Source organism: Pongo pygmaeus, chromosome 19 (assembly GCF_028885625.2).
Source record: "Pongo pygmaeus isolate AG05252 chromosome 19, NHGRI_mPonPyg2-v2.0_pri, whole genome shotgun sequence".
NCBI classification, from domain to species: Eukaryota; Metazoa; Chordata; class Mammalia; order Primates; family Hominidae; genus Pongo; species Pongo pygmaeus.
In genome coordinates, this window is record NC_072392.2 from 75,897,948 (window position 1) to 75,911,618 (window position 13,671).

The window sequence follows — 13,671 nt, forward strand, 5'->3', positions numbered from 1 at the left end:
TCCAGGAGAATGACTCAGTTTATTATTCTCAATTTGACCCTATGTATCCCACTGTAGGCTCAAACACTGCACAGAGCTGCCACGCCTAACCTCGTAACAATTGTGTCCCTGGAAGGTGAGGGGGGTAAACCACAGTCAGAAACTTTAGGAAAAGCCACGGTCGCATGCACACCTCTCAAACAAGGAAACAAACTACAAGAAAGAGCTCAGTCATTGTACACAGCAAGTGTGCGGTGGGCAAACTTCTGTTCTTTTGACAGTGGCCAAATGCATAAGTCCCTGGTTTCTTGGGCTCAATCATGGTCCAAGGTTAGTAAGAAGGCCATCAATGTTGTGAGCAGGATTCAATTTCTACAGGGTCATGGGGCATCACCCACCATGTGAAGGGGCTCCAGCAGGTTGGAAATGATCAATACCCATCCAGATTAGGATCCTGACGCCCTTGCCAGAGCTCGGGCTCGGGCAGCTTTGGCCTCGTCTTCTAGCTCATCTAGGAAACGCTCCTGGGAAATCGAGTAGAAGGTGTAACCATCTGGGGAGGTAGGCTCAGGAAACCACACGGAATATGCACATTCCCCTTTCCTAGATTTGCTCTACCACTCTTGTTACTCTCCCAAATCAGTGATTCTGGCTTCCCGCGGCTGCTGTTTCTAAACCCTGAACCCCAATTCCGTTATTTTTAATAAATCAAATTAAAAGAGTACCTTAGGAATAACAAAGGAAAGTACTAACCCCATTTTACCCCAAAATTAAACGGGTGGTTCAGCCCTCCTGCACACTCTGTTCCCCTGCCCCTATATGCGGTCCCCTTGAGTCTACAACACGGACGGATACAAATAGCTAACACCAGGGCCCCGATGCCTAGGCCGGTCACGATGTTCCGGGTTCGCCGCCGTGGTAGGACCTTCTGCCACTGGGCAAGCTGCGCCTGCCGCATGAAATGCAGTTGCTCGGGTGTCAGCTTCTCCCGAGTCGGGTCGATACGCTGAGCGAACGGGGCCTCTCCACGCTTAGAATCCAGAGGGTCACCAGATCCCGAAGACGCCATGTTGCCGCTCCTCCCTTCGCCGTGCCGCCGCGCGGGGCTCGCTGGGAACAGTAGCCCTTGGCCGCTGCAGTGGACTCTGGGAGTTGTAGTCCGCGTGCCCTTTGCGGGGCAGAGCCGCCGCGGTTCCCAGGCACAGAGGATGGACGCGGGAGGTGAGAAGCGGACGTGCTTTCTGATTGGCTGAGGAGTCCGTGGCCGTTGGGGCGGGAAAAAGCTGTGGAGGGTTCGAGGCTGTGGTGGCAATTGGGTTTTCCTCAGACTTGAGGCGACGACACACTCATTGGAAGGGGACGAGGAATCCAGGGTGTGGCAGAAGACTGGAGAGGAGCTAAGGGGGTCGGTGTGTGTATCCAGTGAACCCGTCCAGGTGCCCCAAGAGGCTCGTGAATATGGACAGACCCATGAGGCCAAGATCGGCCTCCCTCGTTGACTTTCAGTTTGGAGTTGTCGCCACAGAGACGATCGAAGACGCCCTGCTTCACTTGGCCCAGCAGAATGAGCAAGCAGTGCGGGAGGCTTCGGGGCGGCTGGGCAGCTTCAGGGAGCCCCAGATCGTGGGTGCGGCTGCAGGGCCCGGGAGCTGGGTTCATGGGAGACTGGGGCTTGTGTCTTTCAGGCACCGACCTTGAGATTCCGTTGATTTTATTCATTCAGAGAATGTTTGCTAACACCTCTCTGTGGGGTGCTGGGGATACAGTGATGGACAAGACACAACAGTGCCCTCCCCTTGATTTCTTCGACATGTATGGAGTACTTATGAGTGGCACTGCTTGGCTAGAAAGATGAAATAGAGAGCCAGGCATGGTGGCTTACACCTGTAATCCCAGCACTTTGGGAGGCTGAGGTGGGAGGATCACCTGAGGTCAGGAGTTCGAGACCAGCCTGACCAACATGGTGAAATCCTGTCTCTACTAAAAATACAAAAATTAGCCAGGCTTGGTGGCGTGCACCTCTAATCCCAGCTACTCGGGAGGCTGAGGCAGGAGAATGGCGTGAACCCAGGAGGCGGAGCTTGCAGTGAGCTGAGATGGTGCCACTACACTCCAGCCTGGGTGACAGAGCGAGACTCTGTCTCAAAAAAAAAAAAAAGGAAAAAAAGAAAAAAGAAAGATGAAATAGAGATAGAGGTCTTGCCTTCAAACCATGTGCAATTTGGGGGAGATATTAGAACAAATATGCAATGACTAGGTACTACAGTTAGATAAGAGACATCAGAGAGAGATAAAACAAGCGTTTATCGGGGTTGAGAGGAGCGATGGGGTAATAGGAAGAATTCAGGGGATGGCCCAGGCATCGGGACATTTCAGGCAGACCTTGAAGGAAGGAGGACATTGGGTTGGTGAAGGGGGAGGAAGGAGATGAGGTAACGATGAGGTTTTGTACATCTATCTATGTGTAATGTGTGTTGAGTAGATTGTTACTTGTGTAAGCTTGACTTCATTTTCTAAGAAAGTTAAATTTTCTCTGAAGACATGATTATTTGACTAAATATGTAATTCTCTATGGATCAATGCTAAAAGGTCTTCAGTCTGTAGGAGCTTTCTTTGTTGAGAACTGACATTTACCCTTGTTTCCACCCTCTAATGATATTGCAAGATAAATATAATTCTATCTGGAGCTGTTCTTTCAAAGAGAAACAGAGGCAGGCTAAAATCTTGCCAAGGTATCTCACCCTTCCCACCTTCCCAATGACTCCCTCCCCCTAAATTGGGCTATGTTCTCCAATTTAGGGGATGTTGCTTCCAAACAAGCCACTTCACAGTAACACACTTGCTCCTGGGGAGAGGCTCAGCCACCACAGATTTACCCAGCAAACTGGTGGTGGAGAGATGGTGTCCAGCTGTAAGGTGACTTGTGTTTGTAAAGCAATGGGAGTTCTCCAGAGGGTGGTTACTAAACAAACAGTGTCATAAAGAATATCGAAGCTCCAGGAGGGCTCTTTCTGTTCCTGCCAACATTCCACAGAAAACAGAATATAGGGATTAGGGTTTTTATCCATCCAAGAATCTTCCTTGAAGCTGGGGGTTCCCAGCATGGTGTAGAGGTCACCTAGACCAGCTGGTATGTTTGTGTGTAACTGGCCAAGCCTTTTATCAGCTAAAACCCACAGGAAGGCTCAAGGGTCACTGAGGGGGCTTGGTAAGCCCTTGTCTTTGGCACTCAGTCAGCCTCCTTTTCATGCCTCTGATCTGCCTATTGGCAGCAAAAGAAACTAAGCTCAGCTTTGGTTGTTTTAGTCTCATCTTTCTCGCCTCCTGACCCTCTTCCCTTGGCCCCATCATGGCTTTTACACAACGCCAAGAGTTCACAGAGTGGTTTTGGTTGCATCTTGTGAATTAGTCCCTTTTTTCCTGTTTTGGCAGAGTTTGTTTTTCTCCTGTCTGAACAATGGTGTCTGGAGAAATCTGTGAGCTACCAGGCTGTAGAAATCCTAGAAAGGTAAAGCCCTGGCATAATGCCTTTTGAGCGGCGCCTCTCAGAGTGGCTAATGTACCTACATCTTTAAGAAAGTATGAGTAGTTGCCCCTTACCGAGACCTGGTTTTACACCCTCTCTAACTTGCAGATATAAATTTCTTTGTTGTTATTGTTGTTTTGAGACAGGGTCTTGCTCTGTCACCCAGGCTGGAGTACAATGGTGGGATCTCGGCTCACTGCAGCCTTGACCTCCTGGGCTCAAGTGATCCTCCCACCTCAGCTTCCTGAGTAGCATGTGCCTCCACACTTGGCACTTGGCTATTTTTTTTTTTTTAGAGACGGGTTTTTGCCATGTTGCCCAGGGTGGTCTTGAACTCCTGGGCTCAAGTCATCTGCCTGCCTCGGCCTCCCAAAGTGTTGGGATTACAGGTGCGAGCCACCATGCTCAGCCTCAAATGTAAATTTCTTAACCAGCAAATTAAACTCCCTTTAGTTTGTGTGAGTGAGGATTGTTTACTCTCCCTCCCTTCCTTACAGGTTTATGGTAAAACAGGCAGAGAACATCTGCAGGCAAGCCACAATCCAGCTAAGAGATAATAAGAGAGAGTCTCAGAATTGGAGGGCTCTGAAACAGCAGCTTGTCAACAAGTTTACTCTCCGTCTTGTGTCATGTGTTCAGCTGGCCAGCAAACTTTCCTTCCAAAACAAAGTAAGGAGCTGGGGTTGCTCATGGGCACCTGAGTGTTAGGAAGAAACCAGCTTTTATACAAAGGGGGGCTGTGATGAGCTTCAAGTCAGTGACAAGAAGAAAATAAATAAATTACAAAGTAAAATCAACGGCCGGGCGCAGTGGCTCATGCCTGTAATCCCAGCACTTTGGGAGGCCGAGGCAGGTGGATCACCTGAGGTCAGGAGTTCAAGACCAGCCTTGCCAACATGGTAAAACCCTGTCTCTACTAAAAATACAAAAATTAGCCAGGTGTGGTGGCGCACACCTGTAATTCCAGCTCCTCAGGAGGCTGAGGCAGAAGAATTGCTTGAACCTGGGAGGCGGAGGTTGCAGTGAGCTGAGGTCGTGCCATTGTACTCCAGCCTGGGCGACAGAGTGACTCTGTCTCAAAAAAACCAACAACAAAAAAAACAAGGTAGCTGTAAGAAACCTACTCCTAGGTTAGGTGATACAACTCATGGAAATTCCAGAGTGTAATTATGCTTCCTAAGCATACCTTCTACACACACACACGCACACACACACTCTCCATTTCTCCCCCTCTCACTCACACAGAGGCAGTTATTAAATAGCCTGAAGTTCTGTTCCCAAAGTATAATTGGGACAGATGCCATCATTCATACTGGTCACCTTTCCTCCCCTTGGACTCAAGGGCAGTTTACATAAGGTGCCTGAATTGCCAGCATACCTATCAGCAGTAGAAGCAAACTATTACATTTATAAGGGAAAAAAAAGTTTCCTTATCACTACCCAATGCCTATACAGTAAAATATCATTCATTCAACAAATACTTACTGAGTTTATTCTATGGCCAGATGCTGCACCAGGTGCCATGGCTACAACAGTAAAAATATTGTCTGTGCTCACAAGGAACCTATTATGTAATGGGAAAAGACACATACAAATAGTGTGGAAAAAAAAGCTCTGATTAATGTAAATACAGAGGGCTATAAATGTACCTCATCAGCCTTGGAGAGTCAAGAAGTGTATTTAGAGAAAATGACTTCTTGAAATGGGGTGGGTGGGAGATGGGAGGATCCTAAGAGAAGAGGGAGAGGAATTAGGGAGGAAAGGAAGGGAGATCCAGGTATAGAAAACAGCCTGTGTAGTGGCTTGGAGAGGGACAGCATGGTGGGTTTGGGAACTGCAAGTAATTTGGAATGACAAGCAGAGTATGAGGGGGAATTACCAAGAGACAAGACTGAAGATGAAGGAATAGGCTGGATTATGAAGGGCTTTGTGCACTCTGTCAAGATATATGACCTTTATCCTAACATTCTTCTTTCCCTCTCTTTTCTTTGCTCAGATAATCAGCAACATTACAGTCTTGAATTTCCTCCAGGCTCTAGGCTATCTACACACTAAAGAAGAACTGCTGGAATCAGAGCTTGATGTTTTGAAGTCCTTGAACTTCCAAATTAATCTGCCCACTCCCCTGGCATATGTGGAGACGCTCCTAGAGGTTTTAGGTATCTTATTGTGTTAGGGAGTATGGGTTGGAGACTTCCATAGAAGGCAATACAAAATGTGCATGGCGGGGTGTGGCTCATGCCTGTAATCCCAGCACTTTGGGAGGCTGAGGTAGGTGGATCACTTGAGGCCAGGAGTTCAAGACGAGCCTGGCCAACATAGTGAGACCCCATCTCTACTAAAAATACAAAGATTAGCTGGGTGTGGTGGTGGGCGCCTGTAATCCCAGCTACTTGGGAGGCTGAGGCACAAGAATTGCTTGAACCTGGAAGGTGCAGGTTGCAGTGAGCTGAGATCGTGCCACTGCATTCCAGCCTGAGCAACAGAGCAGACTCCTTCTCAAAAAAAAAAAAAAAAAAAAAAAAAAAAAAAAAAAAAATGTGCACAGGGGTTTGGGAGCAGTGGGCAGAACCTGCCAATGAGGAACAGTAGAAAGCTTGATGGTGTCTCTGGATGACTGAAACAGGTGTTCCCTCTGGCACTTGTCAGGGAAAGAAGCTCAGAGGTCTTAGCAACTGGTTTCTATTTGGACTCACTAGGCACTCTTATTGCAGGATCAAAGAGGTGACTTTATAGAGAGGCATAAGATAAGAGAGGGACAACTACATGCTAATTGTATGTATACTACAGATGGAGGTTTCTCTACCTCTACCTTTGTCCTTTAAAACTGATCTCCAGCTAAACAGGTTTCTTGTAGTAGAACACAGCAACCAGGAAGCACATTAGCACCTCAACAGCTTTATGTCACAACTGTGGTTATGATCAGAGAAGACATAATCATAAATTCTCCCTATCATTCCCATACTCCATCTAGGATACAATGGCTGTTTGGTTCCAGCCATGAGGCTGCATGCAACCTGCCTGACACTGCTCGACCTGGTCTATCTTCTGCATGAACCCATATATGAGAGCCTGTTGAGGGCTTCCATTGAGAACTCCACTCCCAGTCAGCTGCAAGGGTAAGACAACTCCTATAGGGTAGGCTCCTTCCAGGAACAGGGAAGGGGAGACAGACCACAAGAACTTGGGGAATGGAATTAGCCTAGCATGGCATCCAGTCCCGGATAACCTACTCAGGCTACCTGGTTCTCATTAGTTCCAATATGTTGTTTGGATGCAGGTGACTGAGCCTGGTCAGGAAAACCCTAAAGGCTTTTACTTTTAAATTTACTTTAAGTAATTAATATATTTTCTTTCCTAGTTTTTCCTTTATAGCTGCATAAAACTCAAGGTTACTGGACCGCTTTGGTCAGTCATTTAGAAAAAAAAAACAGTCGCTGGCGCGGTGGCTCATGCCTGTAATCCCAGCACTTTGGGAGGCTGAGGCGGGTGGATCACGAGGTCAGGAGATCGAGACCATCCTGGCTAACAGGGTGAAACCACGTTTCCACTAAAAATACAAAAAATTAGCCGGGCGTGGTGGCGGGCGCCTGTAGTCCCAGCTACTTGGGAGGCTGAGGCAGGAGAATGGCATGACCCCAGGAGGCGGAGCTTGCAGTGAGCCGAGATGGCACCACTGCACTCCAGCCTGGGCAACAGAGCGAGACTCCGTCTCAGAAAAAGAAAAAAGAAAAAAAAAAAAACAGCCACAGGGTTGCAACTTGGACAAAAGTGTTTGATTACTGTAAAGTCAGACTGGTTAAAAGCCTCACAGTTACAACTGTTAGGGAGACAGATAGAACTAAAAAAGGCCTACAAACCATTCAAGACATAAGGCTCATGTTAATCCCAGTTAAGTTGGGGGAGAATGGGAGAGCAGGTCAATGAGCTATTACTTGACCATTTCTTTCCATGTCTAAAAAATCCAAGATGATCGATACAAATAATTCATAGTTGAAGTTCCATGACCCTATGATTTGGAAGATCAAGTTCCATTCTAGCTTTAAAATTAATGTGGTTTTAATCGCTCAGGGAAAAGTTTATTTCAGTGAAGGAAGACTTCATGCTGTTGGCAGTAGGAATCATTGCAGCAAGTGCTTTCATCCAAAACCATGAGTGTTGGAGCCAGGTATGCACCACTGAGCAGGACCAGCATGGTGAGAATTCATTTAACAGAAAGCATTTCACCCATCAGTTAAAGGAAAACAGAGGACAACCTACAGAAGTGCCAAGACCCAGGATTAGGATGAGTGTGCAAGATTTGAGAGGGAAAAATCTAGGATAGGGCTGAAATGTTTCCTTGTTTTCCTTTTATAAAAGTGGAAATGGAGGCCCAAGTTTGGCTTGTTCATTTCTCTTTATAACAATAACCTGCTATTATGTTAAAGTCCAGGCTGGGCATGGTGGCTCATGCCTGTAATCCCACGATTTTGGGAGGCCAAGGCAGGAGGACTGTTTGAGCCCAGGAGTTCAAGACCAGCCTGGTCAATGTAGCAAGACCTTGTCTCTACAAAAATCAAAAATTAGTCATGGCTGGGCGCAGTGGCTCACACCTGTAATCCCAGCACTTTAGGAGGCCGAGGTGGGTGGATCGCCTGAGCTCAGGAGTTGGAGACCAGCCTGGGCAACGTGGCAAAACCCTGTCTCTACCAAAAATTAAAAAAAATTAGCTGGGTGTGGAGGGACATGCCTGTGGTCCCAGCTACCCAGGAGGCCAAGGTAGAAGGATCGCTTGAGCCTGGGAGGTAGAGGTTGCAGTGAGCCAAGATTTCACCACTACACTCCAACCTGGGAGACAGAGTGAGACCCCGTCTCATTAAAAAAAAAAAAAATATATATATATATTAGCCAGGCATGGTGGTGCATGTCTGCAGTCCCACAACTATGTGGACTACTTGGCTGAGATGGGAGGATCACTTGAGCCCAGGAGTTGGAGGCTACAGTGAGCCATGATTGCACCACTGTACTCTAGCCTGGGTGACAGAGTGAAACCCTGTCTCAAACAAACAAAACAACAACAACAAAAAAGGCCAGGCAGGGTTGCTCACACCTGTAACTCCAGCATTTTGGGAGGCCAAAGCAGGATTGTTTGAGCCCAGGAGTTGGAGACAAGCCTGGGCAACACAGTGAGACCTCATTTCTACAAAAAATAAACAAAAGTAGCTGGACATAGTGGCTTGCACCTGTAGTTCCAGCTACTCCAGAGGCTGAAGTGGGAGGATCACTTAAGCCCAGGAGGTGGAGGCTGCAGTGAGCCAAAAATCACACCACTGCATTGCAGCCTGGCAGCCTGGGCAACAGAGTGAGACCCTGTTTCAAAACAAAACAAAGTCCAACAATTATATCTTTTCAAATACTGAAAATGTCAAGGCCCAAATATCGTTCTTATATTTCACAAAACTTACCTCCAGCAGAGGGAAATGTCTAGCAGAAAGTTTCCATGCTAACATTATCAGGGCAAAGGTATCCTAATATAATTTGGCCATTGGCAAACACTGGAATCTGGATTTCGGAAAAATGAATTTACAATTGCCTTGACAGAACATCCCAAGTAATGTGTGTGTTTGTGCACTAAAACGTGTTGAGATTTTTTAGTAATAAGAAATCTGTCTCTATTTCTGAAGGTTGTGGGGCATTTGCAGAGCATCACTGGTATTGCCTTGGCAAGCATTGCTGAGTTCTCTTATGCAATCCTGACTCACAGCGTGGGAGCCAACACTCCGGGGAGACAGCAGTCTATTCCTCCCCACCTGGCAGCCAGAGCTCTGAAGACTGTTGCTTCCTCTAACACATGAGGGAGGCTGAATCCACCAAATATAAACAGCCTTCCGTCACTGCACTCATGTCTCCCTCTGTTTACTTTCATACTAAGGGTACAAAAGTTCCAGGTCTCTTTTGAACTGTATTTTGTATGCCAATTTCATGCTTATTTTTTCTTTATCAGAGAGAGTTAAGGTGGACGAGCATGCCCTTTTTGTCATATCAGCCTGAAAATGTTAAAAAGCTAGGTGGAGACAGATTAGTTGTTTCATTTTTGTTTAACAAGATATTTATACTTTTAGTTTAATTTCATTAAGAGGAACATCAGGCATTGTGATCAGTATTAATCAGGGGCTCAAATACACACTATCTGGGTGACCTTGACTAAGCATCAAGGAGGTAGCCTTTATTTCCCTTTAAAATTAGTTTAACATCTCTGTTCCATTATTCAGATCTACACAAACAGGACTTCCTCAACAGCTATCTATTTTTACTAGAGTCTTTTTTTAAAACTAAAACTAACTCTAAACATGTTTCAACAGAATTTCCACATACCTGCATTCATTAGAACTTGATTCTCCCAGAATACAAAGTACTCTATTTTAAAGAAAAACCCAACAGTGCGCCCCTGGGCAGTTTTCAGACTGCAGCAAATCTTTTATTACAAATAATTAAATCTCTCCATAATGTCTCAAACAGTATCAAACACCATTTCATATCTCTAACACAGAGCAGAGTCGGCATTCAGTATAAGAACCAAGTGAGAAGCGTTAAATTTCAAGCATCTCATCACATCACATGGTGACCAGGTAAAGCTTAGATGTTATTTTCCCACATTATCCAACTGTGCATCTCAAACATATCCTCGTCTCAATAAAAACAAAAGTTTCTATTTCATATTGTTAAGTGCAGGAAGTTGAGAGAGATAAAAATCCAGTGAAAACACATCAATCTCAATTCAACTCAGTTAAAAAAAAAAAAAAGCAAATTTAAATTAGTTTTTTTCAGAGAAGAAAGGGAAAGGAGTCCATGGGGTTAAGAGTCAAAACTGTGACAAGGGCTGGCAGCTATACATGGCATGTTGTAGCTCTGGAAAGTATCTGTCACATGATATTTTAAAATAAAGTGGCTTTTGTGGATTTTTTCTTTTTTGGTATTGTAAACATGTACTGTTTAATATTACCCGAATTTAATTTAAAACATGTTTGCAAACAAAACAAAATTAAAAGCCTTTAAGGCAAACCTCCCCTTAAGGAAAAAAGTCATTTGTTATAAAATTGTGAGGATACCCAAGCAAGACCCCACTTAAGATTCGTCAGCATGAACTTGAGAGCTTTTGTCCACTGCTCCTCAGAGTTAAACTGGGTTTTGATGGAATAGGAGCCACCGCTGCCTCCTGTGTCTTCAATCTTGCCTTTCTCCACATCCATCCTGCAGATGGACAGAGCAGAACTCATTAGTAACTGAGATCTGAGTTAAGTCAGTTCAGGGCAGGGACTTGATCATGGGACCATTCACGTCATTTTATCTATTAAAGAACACTTGGTGAGGAATGATAGTGTATTTTGGATTTGCTTGAAAGCCAAAAATCAAGAAGACTGTCACAAGAGCCTCATTGTCATTGCAGAGTACAGGGGCAGGACACACACCCAAAGAGAAGAGAAGCCTGGAGTAGGGGTGAGTGAAGGTTACAGTACTTCTTGCTGTTTTCCTAGGCATCCCTGAACTTGGCGGGGGAGAAAGGAGGCAGAAGAAAAAAAATGCTCTGTTTTGGGGTGATAGAAGTGGCCTTACTCTAGGTAAAAACAAGAGTTTCCATCCATCCATGGGATCCTAAAAAAATCAAAAGAAGCATTCCTGTGTATTTCCAAGGGCTTCAGGGAAAAACCTTCTTGAAACTGGAGAGGAGGCTTGAGCTCTATGCCAAGAAAACCCCCTAAACCATCTAAGGCAACACTCTTCTACTCCAAGGACTAGGTGGTCACATTCTGTCCTGCTTGCAGTATTGGGTCAGTCTCTGCCCATCAACGTCATGTGATTCTGTGCCATTTTTTTGCTTTCCATTTATATTGTTTTGCCTCCATTATTACTGCTGCTTCAATTCTGTTCAATTTGGTCCTATCCAAGTTCACTCAGCATTGCGCTATACTGACCTGTAGGGAAGACAAAAACGTGTCTCGCCTTTCTCAACCTCTTCTTTGAACTGCTGCACACAGTCCAGGAAAGCCACCATTGCATGGTCAAACTTGTTGTCCCAGAAAAACCGCAACCCCCCAGAACAGTATAACGGCAGCTCCTGCCCAAGAAGAGAAAACTGGCTATGGATCTGGCACAAAGACAGGCTTCCAGAGATTGTTCCCAATCCTATCAATCTTTCATGTCATCTTCTGTCTGTATCCCACTGGAAACTTGTATTGTAGCTGGACTCTATCTTCCATAGATTTGAACAACTACAATAACCTTGGGCAAATAACAATGCACTTAGAACTGTTTCACTATCATGAAAATGTACCATAGGTTGAGCATCCTTAATCCAAAAATCCAAAATGCTACAAAACCTTTCCAGGAAGAGTAGATGAGAAAAGAAAAATAAATAAATAGACCAGGCGCAGTGGCTCACGCCTGTAATCCCAGCACTTTGGGAGGCCAAGGTGGGCAGATCACCTGAGGCTGGGAGTTTGAGACTAGCCTGACCAACATGGAGAAATCCCGTCTCTACTAAAAATACCTAATTAGCCGGGCGTGGTGGTGCATGCCTGTAATCCCAGATACTCAGGAGGCTGAGGCAGGGGAATTGCTTGAACCCGGGAGGCGGAGGTTGCAGTGAGCCGAGATCATGCCATTGCACTTCAGCCTGGGCAACAAGAGCGAAACTCCATTTCAAAAAAACCCAAAAAAAACCCACAAAAAGAAAAGAAAAATAAATAAAAATAGGCCAGGCATGGTGCTCACGCCTGTAATCCCAGCACTTTGGGAGGCCGAGGCGGGTGGATCATGAGGTCAGGAGATCGAGACCATCATGGCTAACATGGTGAAACCCCATCACTACCAAAAATACAAAAAATTAGCCAGGCATTGTGGTGGGCGCCTGTAATCCCAGCTACTCGGGAGGAGAGGAGGCTGAGGCAGGAGAACGGCATGAACCCAGGAGGCGAAGCCTGCAGTGAGCTGAGATCACGCCACTGCACTCCAGCCTGGGTGACAGAGTGAGACTCCGTCTCAAAATAAGTAAATAAATAAATAAAAATAATAAAAAAATGCTACAAAACCTGAAACTTCTTGATCATTGATATGATGCCACAAGGGGAAAATTCCATACCTGATACCTTTCCTTTCTTTTTTTTTTTTTGAGACAGAGGCTCGCTCTGTTGCCCCGGCTGGAGTGCAGTGGCGCAATCTCAGCTTACTACAAGCTCTGCCTCCCAGGTTCATGCCATTCTCCTGCCACTGCCTCCTGAGTAGCTGGGACCACAGGCACCCGCCACCACACCCAGCTGATTTTTTTTTTGTATTTTTAGTAGAGACAGGGTTTCACTGTGTTAGCCAGGATGGTCTCGATCTCCTGACCTCGTGATCCACCCGCCCTGGCCTCCCAAAGTGCTGGGATTACAGGCGTGAGCCACCGTGCCCGGCCCTTTGCTTTCTGATGATTCAATGTATACAAGCTTTGTTTCATGCACAAAATTATTTAAAATATTGTATGAAATTACCTCAGACTACATGTATCAGGTATATATATGAAACATACAGGCCAGGCACGGTGGCTCACACCTGTAATCCTAGAACTTTGGGAGGCCGAGGTGGGTGGATCACCTGAGGTCAGGAGTTTGAGACTAGCCTGGTCCAACATGGTGAAACCCCATCTCTACTAAAATACAAAAATTAGCTGGGTGTGGTGGTGGGTGCCTGTAATCCCAGCTACTCCAGAGGCTGAGGCAGGAGACTCACTTGAACCTGGGAGGCGGAGGTTGCAGTAAGCCAAGATCGTGCCACTGCACTCCAGTCTGGGCAACAGAGCAAGACTCTGTCTCAAAAGAAGAAACATAAATGAATTTTGTGTTTAGGCTTGGGTCCCATTCCCAAGATATCTTAGTATCTATATGCCAATATCCCAAAATCTGAACTAAACCTGAACTAGACAAGATATTGAACAATATACTGGCTCTTCATATCTAGGTCTAAAAAATAAATTGAATGCCAATATCAAAGCAAACCGTCCATTTTCTTAAGAGATATAAGAACTCTGTATTCCAGTGAAAATGGAGCTTCACAGAGTACCTTAGATTTGTCTGTCAGAGACTCCAGATATGAATGGTTTCCGTAAGGAACAAGTCGGTATCTAAAATAGAGATACAAACAGAGATGGA

At 45.6% G+C, this 13,671-nt stretch overlaps 3 protein-coding genes across 15 annotated transcripts in view; 1 reads left to right on the plus strand and 2 right to left on the minus strand.

The window, feature by feature from the left end:
* LOC129017301 (cytochrome c oxidase assembly factor 3 homolog, mitochondrial) lies at positions 1 to 1,048 on the minus strand. Its single transcript, XM_054457673.2, has 2 exons — positions 835 to 1,048; positions 1 to 532 (listed from the first exon to the last, which is right to left on the minus strand). Exons 1-2 carry the CDS (start codon positions 1,046 to 1,048, stop codon positions 426 to 428), a joined length of 321 nt encoding a protein of 106 aa, XP_054313648.1. The 3' UTR covers positions 1 to 425.
* CNTD1 (cyclin N-terminal domain containing 1) lies at positions 1,047 to 10,738 on the plus strand. Of its 7 annotated transcripts, none has more exons than XM_054457665.2 (7): positions 1,047 to 1,200; positions 3,412 to 3,487; positions 4,003 to 4,174; positions 5,502 to 5,664; positions 6,480 to 6,624; positions 7,577 to 7,673; positions 9,169 to 10,332. In XM_054457665.2, exons 1-7 carry the CDS (start codon positions 1,047 to 1,049, stop codon positions 9,337 to 9,339), a joined length of 978 nt encoding a protein of 325 aa, XP_054313640.1. In that variant the 3' UTR covers positions 9,340 to 10,332. The 7 variants fall into 7 exon arrangements, with proteins under 7 accessions (XP_054313640.1, XP_054313639.1, XP_054313643.1 ...); XM_054457664.2 differs by having other exon boundaries at positions 1,141 to 1,606; positions 9,169 to 10,738; XM_054457667.2 differs by lacking the exon at positions 1,047 to 1,200 and adding an exon at positions 1,270 to 1,388.
* The window catches only part of BECN1 (beclin 1), a 22,933-nt gene continuing 19,202 nt past the window's right edge, over positions 9,941 to 13,671 (minus strand). For 4 of the 7 annotated variants that reach the window (XM_054457662.2, XM_063656667.1, XM_063656668.1 and 1 more), the window contains 3 exons: positions 13,583 to 13,643; positions 11,458 to 11,600; positions 9,941 to 10,735 (listed from right to left, as the gene is read on the minus strand). In XM_054457662.2, the coding sequence (XP_054313637.2) occupies positions 10,567 to 10,735; positions 11,458 to 11,600; positions 13,583 to 13,643 (373 nt within the window). In that variant the 3' untranslated portion in view covers positions 9,941 to 10,566. The remainder of the gene's footprint in view (positions 10,736 to 11,457; positions 11,601 to 13,582; positions 13,644 to 13,671) is intronic. The other 3 variants (XM_063656671.1, XM_063656672.1, XM_054457663.2) reach the window with 1 other exon arrangement.